Source organism: Pelobates fuscus, chromosome 2 (genome assembly GCF_036172605.1).
Source record: "Pelobates fuscus isolate aPelFus1 chromosome 2, aPelFus1.pri, whole genome shotgun sequence".
NCBI classification, from domain to species: domain Eukaryota; kingdom Metazoa; phylum Chordata; class Amphibia; order Anura; family Pelobatidae; genus Pelobates; species Pelobates fuscus.
In genome coordinates, this window is record NC_086318.1 from 438,542,327 (window position 1) to 438,565,083 (window position 22,757).

A 22,757-nucleotide genomic window follows, 5' to 3' on the forward strand; every position below is an offset into this window, starting at 1 on the left:
GGAAGTCTCTGTTTAATGGCCGGATCAGGTAACTGCCACTCAAACTCCAGGTAAACGAGTTTGCAATTTGTAATGGGATGCAGGCTTGGTAAATTACAATGCTTTCTGATGTGCAGCCAACTAATTAAAAGACAAAAATGAGTCCCTGCTCTGATGCGAGGGTGCTGGTGGGAAGCTCAGGAAGTCATTATTTGAGGAAAGATTGAAGGATTTATGGAATAAGCCTGAAAAAGCATCAGTAAGGCTTGTTAGGGGAGTGAGCGACGACGCGTTTTATACATGTTAATTCATGCTAATTTTAGTAACAATTAGAGCATTCATAGTAAATGGACACCAGGCCACTCCATCTCATTGAGGTGGTCTCGGTGCAGTGCCCCTATTCCCTTAGTCTTGGAGAAACTGCAATGTTTACATTTCAGGGTTAGGACTGCATCTAGACAGCCACTAGAGGCGCTTCCTGCGGTGTCATGGAGTTTAACTTAGTGAATCCAGTTGGACATCCTCAAGCATTGTATGAGGACGCACAGGGCTTTTTAATCCCCCATAGAAAAACATTGAGCCAATGCTTTCCTAAGGGGAAGGCCTAAGGCTCTTGCGGCGTTTGTCAATCACTGTGCATGTGCATTAGGTTGCCCCCAACAGCTGACTTTGGGGGTCTTGGTGCTCAAATCAGGTATGTGTTAAAAAGGGTATTTAACCCTTTATTTGTCATGGGAGAGAGGGACCCCTATAGTGTTAGGAATAGAGTTTTGTATTTATAACACTGTAGTGTTCCTTTAGTGTTCCTTTATTCATAGGCAGGTCCCCAAGTTGTCATATTCTCTATATATTCCAGCACATTTTGTGTTTTTTGTTGTTGCTGGCCAGTGCATGTAGAGTTTTTATACTGAAGGAATAAAACCCTGATTCAAAGTATCTTCTTTAATAAATTAACTGATTTCTCTTCGAAAGCATTTGAATGCTACATACTGCAGGGCAGCACATTTCAGGTACTGCCCACCAACAAAATGATGTTACACCTGTACAGAAAACAAACGTGGTGGTCTTGCAAGCCAAAAGAGCCCTTAAAAACTGGAAGACATGTTGTAATCTGAAATTGTTGGTGGTCATATTAAAACGACACATTGGCAAATCCACCATGTAGCCACATCCATTTGTTTTTCCTTGATCTTTATACAAAAGATACTGTAGAAAACATTATAGTTTGTCCTCAGCTTAGAGACCCAGCTTGTTTTTAATATCCCACAATTATGCTTCCAGAAAACTCTGTTTCTAGATCTCCTGTTACTAGGCAATACCAATGCTTACTAATGGGAAAGTTTCTAGAACATTCCATTCTGGAGCAAGTAGTAAAACACTTTAGCATGATTACGTAGTTTTGGTGTATATATTATATGGTGCTATTCTCAATTCTCTGCCATTTAGGAATTGTATCACTTTGTTTCTACAGCCCTAGTAACACCTCCCTGCATGTGACTTACACAGTCTTGCTAAACACTTCCTGTAAGGCAGCTCTAATGTTTAAACTTCCTTTATTGCACTTTTTTTTTTTAATTTAGAATTTCTTATTCCTGCCCTATTAACAGCCTGAAAGACCCTGCAGGAGTGTCCTATGTGTGAATAAAGTTCAATTAACACAGCAGGTAATGAATAATTCTAAAGTAAACACTGTGCTGCAAGATCTGTATGAAAATGAAACCATTTTCCTTAGAGGCTGTGTGAGTCACAGCCAGGGGAGGTGTGGCTAGGGCTGCATAAACAGGAAAAAAAAGTGATTTCACTCCTAAATAGCAGATAATCGAGCAGTAAGACTACAGAGGCATGATCTATATAATAAAACTGCTTCATTAAGCTAAAGTTATTTTGGTGCTTAAAATAGAAATATGGTCCTCTATGACCAAATAGGAGAGAAAAGGTCTGGAAAAGTTAGCTGCACTTTCTCGTACCTGGAATCGTGTTCTCTCTGCAGCATAGACCTGGTAGTGCAGCATGGCTTGAAGAACCTTCTTGTGGCCATCAGGAACCAGACACACAGCTCCCAGGATCTCCAGGACAGCAATCTTGGTTTTAATGTTCTCTGTCCGTAAACTCTGGGAAATGATGTTGATACTCTCAGGGTGAGCGAGGACATGAGCCCTCCCCTGTGAGTTATTCATCAGTGCCTTGATACATCCTATAACGGATGTGTGTATGCGGCTCTCAGATGTTTCATAGTCCATACTCTTTAAGAAGTTCAGCAGGCACGTTAGACCATCCAACTCAATGAATCTGGTTACAAACCTAAAGCAAAACAAAAATAAAAATACAAGACATAAACTTTAGAGCCTACTTTCACCTAAAATTACAAGAAAGATTAAGTGGATTTATACCTGAAGTTTAATCTTAGACATTCAAGACACTGATTGATGTTTACAAAGGCCAGTGATAGCTGTGCTAAAGTCTGGATGATGACCATGGAAAATATAGTTTAAAAGCATTTGGGGTGCCAAGCTTACCCATCGTGGGCTCAAACTGTTTGCAGAGTCATATATTTGTATTTTCTAAGTTACTTTGCTATTTTCCTACTTATAGTTCACAGGCAGAGAAGCATGGTTCCAAGAGGGTTGATTATTCCAGCTGTCAGGTCAGATCTAGCAATTGATTGAAGTATTTATGGTGTGCGGTCACGCAGGGTGCCATGACAACAGAGGCGCCCGGCGGCCAACACAGCTCACAAGTTGGGGACACCAGCCTATTCAATTTAAACAATTCGCTGGTGGTCCACTGGTGCGCACCAGCAATAGGTGCAGTCAGATTATTTCCTCTCCCTCGTGGTTCCGGCGTTCAGTTAGTGAGTCGGAGCACAGGCTCAGAGATTCTCAGCCTGCGCTCTGACAACATTGAAAGTCAGAGCCGTGAAGGAGCGGGTATGGCAAAGAGCTACTGATTAGCATAACATCAATATCCGTTATAAAACCAGGAAAAGGTGGGCTTGGATGGTGAACTGATTTGGTGGTACAATGGGCCACTTGACTGGTTTTGCCCCCCCAGGCCTAAGGCTGCCAGCCCTCCCCTGGACCTGGCACCCGTGGGCTCCAAGCACCATCATCACTTCAACCAGTTGAAGTTGTTATGGTGTCTACATTGTCTCTTTAATACACCAAAAGGTTGTTTGGGAGCTTAGTCTAGTAACAACCAGATTGCTGTTTTTAATCTTCAGAAATGATCTTGGAATGGTACAAAGTATCAAAATCTCAACCTGGAAATTACATGTCTGTTAGTTTGAAGCTGAGAAGTTATTAAATGGTAATGAGGAATGGGGAGAATGGAGAGAATTGATTTTTAATGACGATACCATTTGTCATGCCATTGTTGAAAGACATGTTAAGAAAAACTAACTTATTTCATTCCAAAACATCAAACCTGTATCAAGCGCATTCTAAAAGGAATCTCCATGCTTCCATTGGAGACCAACGTTGACAGAGAAGCTGTCCTTCTCTGCATGATTTCTCCTTCATTACTTGGGTTGCATATTATAAATATGTATAACTATGTTCTATGACCCAGAGGTCAATATCAGCTGAACACTATTTGTACTCTGCAAATCATCGCTCTTCGGCAGGGAACATATTGGAATTACAAAAACGAGAGTCACTGGAGGAATAAGAAAATCTAAAGGATTCAAACTTGTAGCCAAAAAAGCCTACCGTTGTAAAATGTATATATTTATGTTATATAATCAACCTTCACTGCAGCACATGTCAAGAGAACTATGATCTTACACTAAAAATATTTTGGAAGAAGAAGACAGCAGAGTGTGGTGCTCGAATAATAATTGTGATCAGGACCAGATTGTCCTCTAGGTTTAAGCAGAGTGCAGAATTTAATTTAATTCAGTCCACCAACTTCCAAAGTCACAACGAAAAGGTTCTAAATGTATCACACAGCTCAGTTAAACTCCGGATTGAGCTTCATACAAAGAAACCATTTATTTATTAAAATAATAAGATATCACTACAGTCATATAGGAATGACTTCAGCCAATCAGGTACTACCTTTCTCAAATATTGTTATTTGTCCAGAAAGAAGGTGACCTCCACTTTCAGCCGAGTGAGAGCACACGCGTGCACGCACACACTCCACTGTCCAAATAAAAATGTCAAACAGAACCATTTAGTCGATATATTCCAATGAAAACATTACTGCATATAATTATACATGTTTAATTGGGGGTGTATATAAAAACAGCTTGGAAAAAGCTTCAGATCTCTTGGTACAGCCTTTACAAGCCCACCCCTTCTAACTCCGCCCAGACTTTCTGTGACTGCCCAATCACAGACTTCCCAATGCAGCTCAATGAGAAATCTTTGCAAGGCAGGTGCTCTGGACAATTGCTGCCTCTTGAATGTAGCCACTGAGTTTACGAAACCAGAAAGTAACAGGACAGGCTGTCTGATTGAAAGTCATGGGGTGTAACGAGATTAAATTAGAAAAGTATCAAATTCTACTGAAATCTACATGGTTTGTATAATAAGAAAAAGGACCCGCTCTTCAGGATACTATAGTGCTTTATGTGGCAGGGCGGGGCAGAGCCGCTGACTAAGCAGGATGCAGGTTGAACGAGCTCCTCAGCCTCCTGACTTTTTAAACCTAAAAAAGAAAACTCTACCTATTAAATACTACTGCTACTGGCTTACCTCCACCTGGGAGGTGCCCAGGTAACCTCGAAAACTCTATGCCCGAGCGTACCCTCAGAGATTAGGGCCTCCTGCAGTGTGCAAAAGGCTTCCGGGCGGGAGACGCGGCCAATCTCCCGTCCCCTATATGATCTGCTGACAGCTTGGGTCCCGCTCCACCCCCTTCCTCCCCCCCCCCCCCCCCCGGGCCGGTGGGGGTTATCCAGACCCCCGCTCGGCTGCACATCAGAGTTCCCCCTCAGCTCGGGGCAAGCTGCCCCCAAGACAAGCACAGAGTCCCGAAAGGTCGCACACAAGATGGCAGAGGCGCCCATGACGCAGGGCCCAGTGTCACAGCAAGCCAACCTCACTGACACAATATAAATAATAATAATAATCCACGTTGAAGCTCGACTGCAGGCAGCTTTCAACTACTTTTGGGCTACCTTGATGGCAAGGACGAAGCTGGCGTCTCCTGCAAATGCACCATAGGTAAGAGAGCAGATGCATGGCGGGATGAGGCCTGTGAGACCCCCCCAAGGGCAGTAGACCATCCTACTTTACGCCTTCCTGGAACTAGGGCCACCAGGGGAAAAACCCCAGCGCACCGGCCACACATGCGGAGGAGAATGAAACGCTGGCACCTACGCAAGAACAGTAAAGCCTTCCGCAAATTCCTGGACAGGAAGAATTTGGTCTCAGGGAGAGTTCATGGCAACATGGTGCAGGTTCTGGAACAGGCCTGGGGCATGGAGAAAGCATCACCTGAACTGCTGCGCTGCTCTCTACAGCGATCAACACACACGTGGAAGATGGGTGCCTAGTCAGGGTATTGACTGACTTTCTGACTTTGGGAGCTGGCTGCCACCTGAGAGAAGTCTCATGATAGGGACTCTGACCCAGGCAAAAATAAATCCAGCGGCATACAAGCAACACAAGTCATTGTATTTTGTTTCACACTTTCATTATGTTACTAGTTGAACCCACGTACAGTGCTCATATTAACCTCCTTCTTGCATACTAGTTTAATAGGCCGTGCATTTTGACGAAATTAACACCAGGCACAGACATACATACTCCAGTATACTGCTCTCCTGCGTACACGCGCGTTACGTTTAAAAGCTATGGTTATATATATTTAATGTAGGGACACGTCTGCGTACTCTGCCGATACAGCACTTGTTCTAGCAAATGTAGGCCTAGCCTGTTTCTTTTGGCATTTCTTATTTCATAAAAAATGTGCAGTATTACCAAATGCCATATAACTATATAACTGTCATTCTATGTCCTGAAAAGTTTGCCCCAGCCATTGTGGCATGGCAAGCATATCTGTGAAATTTATGCACAACTGAACAAACAAAAAAGCGCTTAATGTGTATGGAGAAATATTATTATTATTATTATTATTATAGCCTTGTATGTCTGATTTGTTAGAAAGGCTTCCATATCGTTTAGCTGCATCCATTAAACACATCCATTCATGGCACTGAATTCCTTATCATTAATGATCTGACAGCACATCACTCTTGCTGCTGCTGTAGGTGAAATCTCATTGTTTTAATAGACGTCTCAATAGATAACATTTTGTCATTTGTGCAGTTCTGTTATTGAACAGGTTACTATAGGAGAATTTGTCCTGTATATATCAGTTTAACCTGTTAAGGACCAAACTTGTGAAATAAAAGGGAATCATGACATGTCACACATGTCGTGTGTCCTTAATGGGTTAAAATCATCAGATCCCATGTAAGATGCTTCCTCTAACTAAGCATGTTTTCTTCAGACATCTAAAGAGTTCAGTATAATGTTTATCCATGTGCTGCATATCCGTTAATATATATAATAAATAATGTATTCTAGTCTCATGATACTAGCATCTAGAGCGCTCAGTTTAATGTTTATGTGCTTTGGAATCCATAATAAATGCACATGTTTCTCACTGTATAAAGTTTGACAAGGCACTGTAGATGCACTGGTTCTTGAGTTTACTCTTACCAGGACCTCGCTCCCACACTCACCTACCTCGTGCTCCAACGCTGCATCTCCCTCTTACTCCATAAGGACTAAACACGGCTACATAGGAGGCAGAGCTTTGGAGAATCATAGGGTGCGTGTGCCGAAACAGAGCCTTTTAAAGGTACAGGAGGTCCCTATTTAAACCCCACACACCCTTGACTCCTCGCTCAGTTGTACTGGGCTCCTGATTGTGTAAAGACATTCAGTGACTGTCCTGCTGTATCCTGATTTTGACCCTTGCCTGTACTATCGCTTCTGAATGTGTGCCTCCTAGCTTTGGCTTCCCCGACTACTCTCTCCGTTTGATCCATTTGTACTGCGAAGCTGTCTTTCCACTCTGCATCTTGGGCTTCGTCTACTAAACAGTGATCTCTTGACCTTAAAATATCTTTATTACAATGTTTAATACTGCACTCTGCAATCAATATTACACAATGTACAATGTCTAATACTCTAAAATGCTCAAATGAATTTTATTGCTATCAAGAAAAAAAAAACTATAAAATGTTTGACACTTCACAGAAAACTACATACAGAGTTGAATCCTATGATCTGGAACGTGTATTAGCAGTTTTAGTGTGATTTTGATGGTTTAGTTTGGTCTATTTACCAAAGAAGATTAATTTTCTCACCCCGTGTAAGAAACCACTTTGCATTGTTATTATTATATGGGGCTAATTCTTCAATATGTCTGAAATATGCCAGTGCTTAATGAATTGGCTCTCTAGAATAACACTACGACCTGTCTTATGTCTGTCACTGGCTGGTAACAAGATGTATAGACCAATATATCTTTATTATTTATCATCTAAGACCCAGGCACTGGTATCTATAGAGTTATCAGCAGCAATGACCTGCAGATACAAGTTAATCCCACACACCCATAACCAGGACGGAATTTGTGTAATAAGTCATTAGCACTACTAACAGGCGTCATTTTCATATCTTGTAGACACACGATAATAGGATAACAAGATTAGAAATGTACTGGACATGAGTTGGTTCCTCCCACATTGCCAGAAGAACAAAACATTTATTTAATTTTATTACCAGCAATAATAAGAGACAGCATTTATTGTATATAAATGTATATAATGTATACAATGTATATAAAGCTGTATGTTTCTGTATTTTTCTGCTATGTGTTATACTTTATTTGGCCCTCATAGAAGACTAATAACGGATTTTGATAATAAATATGCAGTACACAAAAAAAAAAAGATCATTAGCGACCACATACAGCCTGTTCTAGGCACAAACACGCACACTGCAAACACACACACACACAACACACACATTGGCAGGTACAACACACACACCACATACATGCATAGTCACACACAGATGCCCATAGTCACACACAAACACACACACCACAGACATGTATAGTCATAGACAAACACCCATAGTCACACACAAACACACACAATGGCAGATACAACACACACACCACAGACACCCATAGTCACACACAAACACAAACACTGGCAGATACAACACACACACCACAGACATGCATAGTCACACACAGATACCCATAGTCACACACAAACACACACACACCACAGACACGCATAGTCATAGACAGACACCCATAGTCACACACAAACACACATAACACACACACACATTGTCAGATACAACACACACACACACACACACCACAGACATGCATAGTCATACTCACACAGATACCCCTAGTCACACACAAGAAAACATATAACCACAACACACATGCTGGAGACACAACACAGACATTATAAGAGGAATTCACCTGACATGGACTTCCTGGAGCCAGGTTTCTACTCATAAGCAGTGTATGAGGTATTGCTCGAATTCTGAATTTTTTTTTTGTTGTTGTTGGTTTTTTGTTTTTTTTGCTTGATGGTAACAGATATATGCCAGTATACAGTGGGGATTTTGCAATGCGTTAATATGTCAAGTCAGGTTAAATGTATACATAAGTCAGCACATTTTATGAAGATGAATAAAGTAGAGGGCAAAGAGAAAAACCAACCGTCATGACATTTTTGTAAACACACTGTGTGCCTAAGATTCCTCCCAGTAGAATACATGGTAAAGATTAAAGAGGTATAACAATGCTAAACTAAGTGGGTTAAGTCTCCTAGGGGGACCCCAGGTTATTGAGATTAGCCCAAGAATACAGTGCTACAGCCTAGTGTTACAGTGTAGTGGAGATGTAATATAACATCAGTTGCTGTTGAGAAGGTAGCTGTGAGTGGGCACAAGTCTGTGAGCCCCTTTCATCCTACTCCTACCACAGGGGTCCCAGTCTTGGTTCGGAGTGGTTTTGCTTGCGTGTTGCCCTCTGCAGAAGCGATGGCAACTTCCTGTCTCGCCATCATTTTGGGGCTTTCACCTTGCTTGTTTAGGGATGGCGGTGGAGGTGAGTGGTTATTTGGCTGATGTTGGGCAGAGAGATGCATCCTCTCCCCCAGGTTGTGCTAGAATTTAGCAAAGGCTCTGTCCAGTCTGACCAGGATGTCTGTCTGTTCTTCTGCGGTGTCCGAGTGCCTCATGGCATCCACCATATTTGCTGAGTCGGGAGATGTGCCCATAGTTGTAGTGGCCTCATCCACTTTTTTCTGTAGGTCAGAATGGCACCCCAGGGGTGGACTGGGATCACCCCCGCCAGTCCCCTAAAGGACCACTGAAATTCCTTATTGTAACCTCAGTTTGGTTTCTAAAGACCTTATCCCAACACAGTGTCCAGTATAGACAGATCCATCAAAACTGATCAGGATATAAACTAAGCTTCAGATTGTAGAGAAATAAAATATGAACAACATTTGCCAGATCAACGTTTTGAGCCTTGTTTTTGCCATAGAGATTGTAATTTGCTACAATTCGGAGTTTAGAGAATAAATCCGGAATGTCTTTAAACCCCCTTTTCAAATCTTATCTTTATGTCAGCACAGACCATCACTGGTACTTAAGGGGGTAAAAAGGAACTAGATCACACGTTTTATAAGACTGTGTGAAAAACATAACTAAAACGTATAAGAATGGTGAGCGCGGGATGGCTCTAATTATGTTCTCTTTTTTTCACCATGTATTCCTCTCATCATCCAATTCTAAAGCAGTTAAGATGTTGACCATGGCCAGATTGAGGGTTACGTTCTCCCCATTAGAAGTTCAGTGAAGGAAAGCTGGAGCGTCAGGGCATTCTAAGGCAGAGTTTAGCCTGCTGCCATTCGTTGTATTTTACATAATGTTTGCCAGAACCCATAGTTCACCATCAAAAGCTGGCCGAACCAGACGATCCCCAGTGAGCTGCGAGGCTGAGCTAACAGCAAAATGAATGTGACTAATTTTATGGCAGAACGAGAAATGCCGAGTCTTGGGTTGATTTACTATCGAATATAATGTACTGTTACAGGTTTATTTTGGTGATACTCCAAGAATAACCCGTTTGTTAAATTAGTATTTTTTTTTTTTTTCTAAAATTAACTGTGGTCACCTAAATCATTTACTCGCAGTCTGTCTGATTGCGGGAAATCATAGAAACAGTAAATAAATAGCCCCAACATTTTCTAAGGGGGAGGTTACTATATACAGAACCCCCTCCCTGCAATGACACAATTTAAATAAAGAATTCACAGAACGATCTGTGTCACTTTCCACGACTGTCTTTTTGGCATACATACCCCCTTCTATTCCAAATTCCTTTAATCCATTGCTTTGAACTTTCTAAACTGGCTGAGCACTGCAGTGGCCTATCATAAATAATTCACAATGTAACAATTAGATATTTGTTTCTTTACATTTACCTTTAACCCCTAGTAATTCTGCCCTTTCACCAGGAGAATTATGGAACAGCTTATAGTCCTGACATGAGAGAGATCCAACTCAATCAACATTACAGGGATACTAAGGACAATAAATGCCCTCAGGCCATGTCACTGAATGCAGTACCCCTGTCCCAGCTGTTTTGTAGGAACGTTGGTGTGTTTTCATTTCAGGTTTAATATGCCTCTAGTGGCTTCTGCACTTCCTCTGCTATACATGAGTGGAGCTTGGTTACTGTTCAAATGCTGCTCCTAGAGCTCCATTTTATTGGAGCACTGTGTCGTATTGCTGTGCATGCGCACCAGTGACCCAATGCTTTCTCCAATGCATTGCAGAGCAGCGAGCGGAAGAGCAGCTCGGCGAGGACTGAGAAGTAAGTAATACTTACCGTTCGCACTCTTACACCGAGCAGAGGAACACTTAGAAGGTGTCAGGACTCTATAGATACATGTTTCTATTCCTAATGCTACAATGTCCATATTAGTTGTTGAACCTATGGAAAGCCCTACACTACACTACTTTTCGTGCTACTGCATAAAAATTGCACTTCTTAATTACTAAACAACACAATCTTTGTAGACCTACAGACAATGAAAAATTGAGAATTGAGAATCACTAAAATGGTGGAAAATGAGTATACATGGGGTTGGGGTATGGATGCACACTACTGCTGGCCAGGTATAGACGGTATTGGGAGTGAAGGGGCTGAAGTCCTTTTGAGACCACAAGCTAGGTATTAAATGAAAAACATGGAATATTCTTATGAAAAATAAATAATGTCTTAAAAGTAGATAAAAAAAATATATATTTTTTTTTTTAAAAAAAAACATTTGCTAGATACAAACCATCTGTCCCCGTTTCTGACAGCAAATTAAATCCATAGGTAAATACTTTATAGGGACCCTGGCAGCTGGCCCCAGTTAAATGTTAAAATGTAATTAGAAACAGCAAAGAACTCATTATTCACAATATGATGAAGAGAGCGCAGGAATAATTAGGCATTAAATTATGAAAGCCATGTGGACATATTTTTGCGTAGAGAACAGCGAGGAATCTGTTCGGAGTCCCACGTCTATTGGAAAAGGCTACATGCTGTCTGAATTGGCACTGGAACTAACAATACTAATTTAACAGGTTCAAACGAGGATCGTCTGCACGTAGGACCAGGTTTGTTGTCTATATCCTGCTCCGGTTTGTTTTAAACATCTGGTTTCTTCAATTGTTTGATTGTAATACAAGATAAAAACCAGACTGGTGCTGACACCTTGCAGTAATTGTCATTTTTTTTTTTCAACCACCCCACTCGTGGCAACACAATAAACCAGGTCCATTCATTCATGAATACGAGGATCAGAACCGGAAATCAAGTTATGTTCCCCGACAATGAAAGCCCCATTTAAATGTTGCAGCAAATAAGGGAACAGATTCAGACAGCAGATCTGACATGTATGTGTTAGAAAGATCTAAGGCAAACCTTGGAAAACTTGTGAATTACCGTGTAGCCATGCAGGCAGTGTGTGAGTATTTATCTGGATGGACGTAGCATCATTAAAGGGACTCTATAGTCACCCAGACCACTTCAGCTCAATGAAGTGGTCCAGGCGTCAGGTCCTTAAGGTTTTAACTCTTCAGATGTAAACATAGCAGTTTCAGAGAAACGTTTACATTGCGGGGTTAATCCAACCTCTAGTGGCTGTCTTCCTGACAGCCGCTAGAGGCACTTCTGCGACGCTGGATGCAAAATTTGCATCCAGCGTGCAGAACGTCCATAGGAAAGCATTGAGAAATGCTTTCCTATGGACTGTTTGAATGTACGCGTGGCTCTTGCCACGCATGCACATTCTGCTCCACTCGGGAGCTGACGTCAGGGGGTGAGGAGAGGTCACCGAACCAAGGGAGCCCGGCGCTGGATTAAGTTAAGTAGCTGAAGGGGTTTTAACCTCTTCAGTGCCGTGGGAGGGGGACCCTGAGAGTGGGGGGGTCGGGTCCTAAGGATGCTATAGTGTCAGGAAAACAAGTTTGTTATCCTGACACTATAGTGATCCTTTAAACTATTAGTTCTGAATTTTAGGCATAAGCCCAGGGGTGCCCAAAAGGTAGATCGCCAGATGTTTTAAGACTACAGCCTCCATGATGCTTTGACATTCTAATGGCATACAAAGCATCATAGGAGTTGTAGGTCTATAACATCTGGGCCCACCCCCGTAGATGCAAAATCATGACAAAAAAATAAGTCACAGATTTTTTTGCTAAAGTGTGAATTGTTAGGAAATCAAAGTGGATTTCAACTTTTAGACCACAATTTCTAAATCGAAAAGAGTCATGTTTACAGATGGGATAAAAATTCTAATTACTTTGAATTCCCCAACAATTCACGTGTTGGTGGATAACCCTGATCCCACTTGAAGGGGGAGTAAACATGAGACAAAAAAACAAACCATAAGAAGCTACCACATACATTCTGCTTTTGATAAATCCGGTATAGAGTATTGTTTGGAAAAAAAGAAAAAAAATGTCTAGTATAATTCTTGTAAATATGACCAAATTGCACACAGTTGAAATGTGTAATCCAGGACAAAAGTGTTTTATTGTATTCAACCAGGTAACTAAAGGGAAATGTAAGCATACATTTATTGTTATGATGTCATCACTGGTGTGATGACATCATATCTTTTGCCATAAAATACGTTCTATTTCTGTACACAGTAATGTATCAGTTCCTTGCAATGCAATATCAGTACTAAAAAGATGCACAGATCGCTTGCATTATTTCCATTAGAGTCTAGGAATTGGCTTCTGTCTAAGGGTTGGACTGGCGCCCATTTGGCAGCTAACGAGTTGAGTCTCTGGAAATTAGTTGAGACACAGGCCTTTAACGAGAAACTTGGCTGCTTCCAGACATTAAAACTTTTTAAAATTGTGCCAGAGGCTTAAACGAAGAGCGGAGCTGAGCACTGAGTGGAGACCTCGCGATGCTTAACTGATACTTATTGTGATTATTAACAGATGAGTTGATTCAACTTCATCAGATGAACACAGCTGCAAAAGCTTCATTTTCAGAAAATTTGGCCATTCACAGCTTGGCTGCAGCCCAGTCCTTAAGGTGATAAAGTTGTCCAATTGAGCCTGCTCTCTGAATAGACCTCGGAAGGTCCTGAAGGTTTCTCTGTGTGCTGGGTTTTGCACAGTATGAGCTAAGCCACAGAGGGGATCTCTGCCAACTTACATGGGTAGCTGTACAAAGAGCTTCACTGCAAAGCAGGAGTCATGCCAACCTACATGCCAGCTCATAAACGCTTTTTACAGTAAACTCTGAACTGATTAACGTGTTCATTATCCCATAAATGATTAAATGAATGCCACGCCACCTATCAAGAATTTACACGAAAATGTTGTAGGAAGTTTGAGAGAAGCCATTTCTGCTAAAATAACTGTACATATTCCTCATTAGTCTTCAGGATTGGGAATTATTAGTAGAAATACTGCAGTGGAAATGTTTAATGTGTTCTGTAATCAGTGGCGGATCCAGAAGCTAATCTCGGGAGGGGCACTGGCAGATCATTTTAAGAAACAATCCAGGCACAATAACCACTACAGCTCTCTGTAGTGGTTTTGGTGCCAGGATTTGCTGTGGTGCCCTCCCAGAGTAAGTAGTCAAACCGTTTAAAAAAAAACGTTTGATAACTTACCCAGGGTCTGCTGGGATAGTGGCTGTAGTGTCTGTGTGTGTGTGTGTGTGTGTGAGTGGTGCAGTGTATGTGAGGGTCGCAGTATGTGTATGGAGGGGTAGTGCGTGTGTGAGAGGGGTGCAGTGTATGTATGGGGTAGCAATTTGTATATTGGGAGCAGTGTGTGTGTGTGGGTGGTGCTGTGTGTGTGTGTATGTATGGGGGGCTGTGTTTGTATTGGGGCAGTGTGTATAAGGGGGCAGTGTTTTCTAGTTTACCTAGAAAACACTGCCCCTGTGTATTGGGGCAGTGTGTGTAAGGGGAGGCAGTGTGTGTAAGGGGAGGGCAGTGTGTGTAAGGGGAGGGCAGTGTGTGTAAGGGGAGGGCAGTGTGTGTAAGGGGAGGGCTGTGTGTGTAAGGGGGGCTGTGTGTGTAAGGGGGGCTGTGTGTGTAAGGGGGGGCTGTGTATGTAAGGGGGGGCTGTGTATGTAAGGGGGGGCTGTGTATGTAAGGGGGGGCTGTGTATGTAAGGGGGGGCTGTGTATGTAAGGGGGGGCTGTGTATGTAAGGGGGGGCTGTGTATGTGAGGGGGGGCTGTGTATGTGAGGGGGGGCTGTGTATGTGAGGGGGGGGCTGTGTATGTGAGGGGGGGGCTGTGTATGTAAGGGGGGACTGTGTATGTAAGGGGGGGCTGTGTATGTAAGGGGGGCTGTGTATGTAAGGGGGGACTGTGTATGTAAGGGGGGACTGTGTATGTAAGGGGGCTGTGTATGTGAGGGGGGGCTGTGGTAAGGGGGGCTGTGTATGTGAGGGGGGACTGTGTATGTAAGGGGGACTGTGTATGTAAGGGGGGACTGTGTATGTAAGGGGGCTGTGTATGTGAGGGGGGGCTGTGGTAAGGGGGGCTGTGTGTGTAAGGGGGGGCTGTGTATGTAAGGGGGGGCTGTGTATGTAAGGGGGGGCTGTGTATGTAAGGGGGGGCTGTGTATGTAAGGGGGGACTGTGTATGTAAGGGGGGACTGTGTATGTAAGGGGGGCTGTGTATGTGAGGGGGGCTGTGTATGTAAGGGGGGACTGTGTGTGTAAGGGGGGGCTGTGTGTGTAAGGGGGGGCTGTGTGTGTAAGGGGGGCTGTGTGTGTAAGGGGGGCTGTGTGTGTAAGGGGGGCTGTGTGTGTAAGGGGGGCTGTGTGTGTATGGGGGGGCTGTGTGTGTATGGGGGGGCTGTGTGTGTATGGGGGACTGTGTATGTGAGGGGGGCTGTGTATGTAAGGGGAGGCTGTGTGTGTAAGGGGGGGCTGTGTATGTAAGGGGGGGCTGTGTATGTGAGGGGGGCTGTGTATGTAAGGGGGGGCTGTGTATGTGAGGGGGGCTGTGTATGTAAGGGGGGGACTGTGTGTGTAAGGGGGGCTGTGTATGTAAGGGGGGGCTGTGTATGTAGGGGGGCTGTGTATGTGAGGGGGGGCTGTGTATGTAAGGGGGGCTGTGTATGTAAGGGGGTGGCTGTGTATGTGGGGGGGGCTGTGTATGTAAGGGGGTGGCTGTGTATGTGGGGGGGCTGTGTATGTAAGAGGGGGCTGTGTATGTGAGGGGGGCTGTGTATGTGAGGGGGGCTGTGTATGTGAGGGGGGGGGCTGTGTATGTAAGGGGGGGCTGTGTGTGGTGCAGTGTGTGAGGTGATAGGGGGGCAGATTAAAGATATTATTTTTTTATTATTAAATAATAACTAACAAATTATAGCTAATGTCCCCCTCCGTACTTACCTTTGCTGAGGGAGGGGGAGACATTGCTCTCTTCCAGTCCCTGGTGGTTCTAGTGGAGAGAGTGAACTCTAACCTGCAGCTCAGGTTAGAGTTCACTCTCGCGAGAACGGAGCGTTGCCATGGTAACGCTCCGTGCTCGCGAGAGGAGAACCCGGCGGAGCTGCAGAGAAGAGCTCCCCCGGGTTCTATCTCCCTTGCCCTCCCCTGCCGGCCGCCCAGCAATGTGCCTGTGTGGGCCGGGGAGGGAGATCACTGATCTCCCCTCCGGTCCGTGATGGCAATCAGCAGGGCTGGTGCTTGGATAGCACCAGCCTTGCATGGGCCGGCAGGGGAGAGCCTCGGGAAGCAATATTTTCTCGGGGGGGCAATTGCCCCGTTGCCCCCCCCCCTGGATCCGCCAATGTCTGTAATAAAATATATTTATTTAGACAGGGTTTGAATGCAAACATGATAATTTAACTTTTTTTCTGGTAAAGTATAAACCGTATATTAAATCAAAACCTGATTATTTTACAGATGAAATTTGCCAAAGTACTGACGATCATGTCGTGCCAGGATAGTCTCATACCCAACAAGAAGAACTTACCGTAAGTTAAGAAATATGAAATAAAACAGAAACCATCAAATATATTACCTAACCTTAGAACAGCTGGTTTTAACATGAATATAGAAAAGTACAGGACAAGCTGAGGTCAGGTAAACAGAAGGTACTAAAAAGTAGACAAGCCAAAGGTCAAAGGATTCCAGAAGTCAAAATAGTCAAAGAACAAGCCAGGGTCAAAATACTCAAGAATAAATGACTCGCTCTCGGATAACCAAACTGGAAACCATGACAGGGCACTGAGAAATATTTAAAATTAGTTCAAATACTCCAAGAACATCTCTGATTGATCATTAGTGGTCATGGGACATTGGAACATACATGTGGGATGTCGACGTGCGGACACACACATGTTCAAAAGCGGGACTTTAGGTAGTTCCTTAGGCTCAAACACGCAGTGGCCAACGTGTCTACCGCTGTCAGACGCAACAGCTGTGGAGGCAAGACCTAGCATAACTGTCGGCGATCCCACAGACCTCATGGGAACGCATGGCATCAGAGCGCACACAGCGGATTCAAGTCCGTGCTGCATTAGAGCATGGCCAGCAGGCACCATCATATGTTCTTCTGATCAGCTATTAGCTATATATTGCAGCAGAGTGGTGGATACAATTGCTTTATGAAAAATGTCTCCCACTAAAAACAATTTGTGCCCATTTCCTCTCCACCGGCTCTGTATTATTTTTTCATCTTTTCTCATCATTTCTGACACTGGACACTGCTCCTATGTGTCATTATATGTGATGCGTCCAATACTTGTATCAATTTTGACGCATGCACTCCCGTGTCATACTTGTTATATCGTTTTCTCACATTCTGCCATTGCAATTATGACAATGACCAATTTACTGCCTATTTAAACCCTTTCCACAGACAGTATCTTGCCCTCTCATCGTTTCCTTTTGGTATCTGATAGCCAATTATTTTTTCATAGTGTTTCTAGGTATTCTATTCCTGGCGAATCTCGACTACATATACCTCTGTTATCCCAGACCTTGGCTAGTTATATCAACCTTGTATACATTTATTAATCAGACCTTGGCTAGTTATATCAACCTTGAGTACCTCTATAATCCCAGACCTCAGTTATTTATATCAACCATGTATACATTATTTTTAACCCAAACCTCGGCTAGTTATATTGACCTTGTATACCTCTGTTTCTAAGACTTCTGGCTTGTCTTTTTTGCGTGGACCAGTAATATGCTATGTCCCTTTCCTCTGCCATTCTAGGTCTAACCTAAGTACTGGGTGTCAGGGTTTAACCCAGGCCTGTCCAACCTGCGGCCCCCCAGATGTTGCTGAACTTCAACTCCCATGAGTCTTTCAATTAAATAGATAGCCAAGGAATCATGGGAGTTGTAGTTCAGCAACATCTGGGGGGGCCGCAGGTTGGACAGCCCTGGTTTAACCTCTTCATGACCAAGTTTAGGCAAGGGTTAGGCAAATCCCTAGTCAGAACTTTTGCTGTGCCTCAAGTGGTTACAAAATGCCTATAAAATAATGGTATTTTAGCAACAGCAGCTCTCTGAAAGTTAAACTCTATTCTATATTGTCCATATTTTAATCCGTTATAGTGTTTTATTCCAGCAGACACTATGGATTTTTGTTGTTTTTGAAACAGGAAATAGGAGCGGCCATTTTGAATAATTAATATTCAGTTTTATTTATGCAAGCCTGATACTGTCTCATCCCAGGATTCTGTGTGTCCCCCTTCTCCAGGAGATATGGGAAATATTGTTCTAATTGTATTTAATACCGACTCAATCAGGGGTGTGATGTGAATATATCTTCATCATGGGATTTCAATTAAATAATACGGGCTGGATTCTCTCTGCTTGGTGAATAGAAATTCATCCATTGAAGTCTATGAGAAACTGACTATTCAGTAATCAGAGAATGTGAAGTGCTGCTGATAATGAATGTGTAACACAGTATGAGTCATTCCCAAGACTTCCCCAGTGTTAATCTTCAGCCTAGTGGTATTTAACAGCTCAGCATGGAGCGCGCTTGCTGAAAGATTTTTTAACTTGTGTCTGATAAAACCATTGGCTGTTATTACATCTTTAAACAGTGTCAGAAAGCCAGTCACCACATAAGTGTCCCAGTTTTTCACAGTCTCTCTGTGTATATATATATATCCTGCATATCTCGTGTTGGACTTTGAGAAGTCCTCCTTGGCACAGAAACGTGAGAACTATCCCATAGTTCCCGGCTTGATATGCAAATGAGCACAGACACACATCGTGTTTCAGACTGAATTCTGCAGGTTAGCAATGGACACTGGTTCATACAGGTGAAGCACAACAGTAATTTTTCCATTTGCAACTTTTTACGTTTTGATATCTACAGGGAGTGCAGAATTATTAGGCAAGTTGTATTTTTGAGGATTAATTTTATTATTGAACAACAACCATGTTCTCAATGAACCCAAAAAACTCATTAATATCAAAGCTGAATATTTTTGGAAGTAGTTTTTAGTTTGTTTTTAGTTTTAGCTATTTGAGGGGAATATCTGTGTGTGCAGGTGACTATTACTGTGCATAATTATTAGGCAACTTAACAAAAAACAAATATATACCCATTTCAATTATTTATTTTTACCAGTGAAACCAATATAACATCTCAACATTCACAAATATACATTTCTGACATTCAAAAACAAAACAAAAACAAATCAGTGACCAATATAGCCACCTTTCTTTGCAAGGACACTCAAAAGCCTGCCATCCATGGATTCTGTCAGTGTTTTAATCTGTTCACCATCAACATTGCGTGCAGAAGCAACCACAGCCTCCCAGACACTGTTCAGAGAGGTGTACTGTTTTCCCTCCTTGTAAATCTCACATTTGATGATGGACCACAGGTTCTCAATGGGGTTCAGATCAGGTGAACAAGGAGGCCATGTCATTAGATTTTCTTCTTTTATACCCTTTCTTGCCAGCCACGCTGTGGAGTACTTGGACGCGTGTGATGGAGCATTGTCCTGCATGAAAATCATGTTTTTCTTGAAGGATGCAGCCTTCTTCCTGTACCACTGCATGAAGAAGGTGTCTTCCAGAAACTGGCAGTAGGACTGGGAGTTGAGCTTGACTCCATCCTAAACCCGAAAAGGCCCCACAAGCTCATCTTTGATGATACCAGCCCAAACCAGTACTCCACCTCCACCTTGCTGGCGTCTGAGTCGGACTGGAGCTCTCTGCCCTTTACCAATCCAGCCACGGGCCCATCCATCTGGCCCATCAAGACTCACTCTCATTTCATCAGTCCATAAAACCTTAGAAAAATCAGTCTTGAGATATTTCTTGGCCCAGTCTTGACGTTTCAGCTTGTGTGTCTTGTTCAGTGGTGGTCGTCTTTCAGCCTTTCTTACCTTGGCCATGTCTCTGAGTATTGCACACCTTGTGCTTTTGGGCACTCCAGTGATGTTGCAGCTCTGAAATATGGCCAAACTGGTGGCAAGTGGCATCTTGGCAGCTGCACGCTTGACTTTTCTCAGTTCATGGGCAGTTATTTTGCGCCTTGGTTTTTCCACACACTTCTTGCGACCCTGTTGACTATTTTGAATGAAACGCTTGATTGTTCGATGATCACGCTTCAGAATCTTTGCAATTTTAAGAGTGCTGCATCCCTCTGCAAGATATCTCACTATTTTTGACTTTTCTGAGCCTGTCAAGTCCTTCTTTTGACCCATTTTGCCAAAGGAAAGGAAGTTGCCTAATAATTATGCACACCTGATATAGGGTGTTGATGTCATTAGACCACACCCCTTCTCATTACAGAGATGCACATCACCTAATATGCTTAATTGGTAGTAGGCTTTCGAGCCTATACAGCTTGGAGTAAGACAACATGCATAAAGAGGATGATGTGGTCAAAATACTCATTTGCCTAATAATTCTGCACTCCCTGTATATATATTTTTTTAAATTTGATACTTTTTACTTTTTGATATCTATCTATCTATCTATCTATATATATATGACATACATTTGTTATTAAACTTTATTAGTATTCCATATATATCTGCACAGTCTGAAGGTCTATGCCAGAGGTAGGCAACCTACGGCACTAGTGCCATGCACGGCACTCGAGGTGTCTTTGCACGGCACTCAAGGCTGCTAGAGACAAATAGGCTCTGGCCTATCAGGAGTCCCAGTAAAACTTCAGATATCTGCTAATCCGAAAAGGTGGTGAAGGACAATCCTCAATTTATGCATTGCAGCACATAGAGGAAGTGATCTCAGATCACTTCCTCACAGCACTTGTGAATAGGAATCCACACTGTAGTAGAGCAGCTCGCAGTTGCTGTTGCAGCTCCTGTCCTTGACATGTACCTGGCCGGCCTGGTCCCCACTGGAACCCAGGGAAGCCACCCACACTGCTACATATACACAGGAATGCAGAATCCTGCATTCCTGTGTAATCCCTTATACAAATAGTACGGACAGCCCACACACAAACACACACATAATCTGCACAAACGCAACACCACTAACAATCCACATACATGCACACAACCCCACATGCAGTCTCTCACATGCAATACCTCAAACAGCCCCCACACACACTACCAAACACACAATGTGACATATCCATTCACACAATTCCACAAGCAGCCCCCATACACAACTCACATTCATATGTATCATACACAATACCATAAACTACTCATGAACATATACAATATAATAGCTAATATACGCAGGGCCGTCTTTAATGTGGGGCAAACTGGGCAGCTGCACCGTGAGCCCCGCTGGCCTCAACTGGCCTCTGACCCCCGGCCGGTAATCCGCACACTAAGGAGGCCCACCCGGTGGGGTTCTGTCAGCAGGGTCCCAGTGGCGCTTTAACAGCGCGAGCGGGCCCCTTGCTTTTTGGCAACAGGCTGGGAGGAAGTGACGGCCGTGCATCACTTCCTCCCACAAAGAGAGGAGCGCGCGGGAAAGAAGAGTAGGCAGAGTGGAGTGGGGCTGGCCGAGAAAGCCATACCCCAACTCCCAACACCTTCAGCCACCAGCAGGAAAGGTAGGAAACTGGAGGGTGGGTTTAAAAGTGTAATTTTTGTGTGTGTCAGTATATCCATGTGTGTGTATGTCTGTCAGTGTGTGTCTGTATGTGTGTGTCGGTATATCTGTGTGTGTCAGTATGTCAGTGTGTGTGTGTCAGCATACCTGTGTCAGTATGTCTGTCTGTGTGTGTGTGTGTCAGTATATCTGTTTGTGTGTCAGTGTGTGCGTGTGTGTTAGTATGTCTGTGTGCGTGTGTGTCAATATGTCAGTATGTCTGTGTGTGTGTTTCAGTGTGTATATATATATATATATCTGTGTGCGTGTATATGTGCATACATCTCAGCATTCACACACTAATACTACACACAAATACACCCCTACATTCAAATTTCAACACTATTTACAAACACATGTCTGTGTTACACACCAAAATTATATGTAAATACACCCCTGCATTCAAAAACCAACACTACACAAATACATGCTTGCAGTGACGCCAACACCACATACAAACATATTCCATACAAAAACCTGCTTACATTCAGACACACAAAAACCGCTTAGTGCTAAGACCTGGAAACATGGGTAAATGGTAGAGCCCCAGCTGTCAATGCATTACTGGAGTTGCACGACAGATGGGGATCTACCTTTTAATCACTCATTCAACAGGGAAGCCCAAAAAAATTCTTGCACCTCTCTACTTTAGGTCCGCCACTGCGTTGAGGTGGAGGACGTGATTGCACGCCTGGGGAGGGAGGACAGGGTCCAGGGGGCCCCAAACAAATGCTTTGCCCAGGGTCCAGTCAATATTAAAGACGGCCCTGCATATACGCACAAATACAACGATACAAAGCAATTACAGTAAAAATAACAAGCAGGATACGGCAGCATACACACCTCAGTTTAAAAAAAAAAATAGGACCGGCACGCTACGGGACATCACAATCCTAGATCGGCACAGTGCTGCTAAAAGGTTGCCTACCCCTGGTCTATGCAATTCTTAAGAAACAAAGACTGTTTCCTGTTAATGTCACTGCAACCAATGACAACTGTCATGTACCTCATGATAATGACCTCATCTCACCTTGCGTTTACTGATAGACACCTCCAGGGACATCATACAAACTCACTGTAGATTGGCCGCCTGGTCAGATTCGGTAGTCTACCAAAAAATATTCCAGTGGACCAAGACTGTCTTAACAGCATTATAGACCACCGGGCAAAGCAGTGCACG

The 22,757-nt window shown here is 43.3% G+C and overlaps 1 protein-coding gene across 3 annotated transcripts in view; it reads right to left on the reverse strand.

The window, feature by feature from the left end:
- DAAM2 (dishevelled associated activator of morphogenesis 2) overlaps positions 1-22,757 on the reverse strand; it is a 257,845-nt gene that overhangs the window by 82,859 nt on the left and 152,229 nt on the right. For all 3 annotated transcript variants that reach the window (XM_063444117.1, XM_063444115.1, XM_063444116.1), the window contains exon 6: positions 1,947-2,280. In XM_063444117.1, coding sequence (XP_063300187.1) covers positions 1,947-2,280 — 334 coding nt within the window. The remainder of the gene's footprint in view (positions 1-1,946; positions 2,281-22,757) is intronic.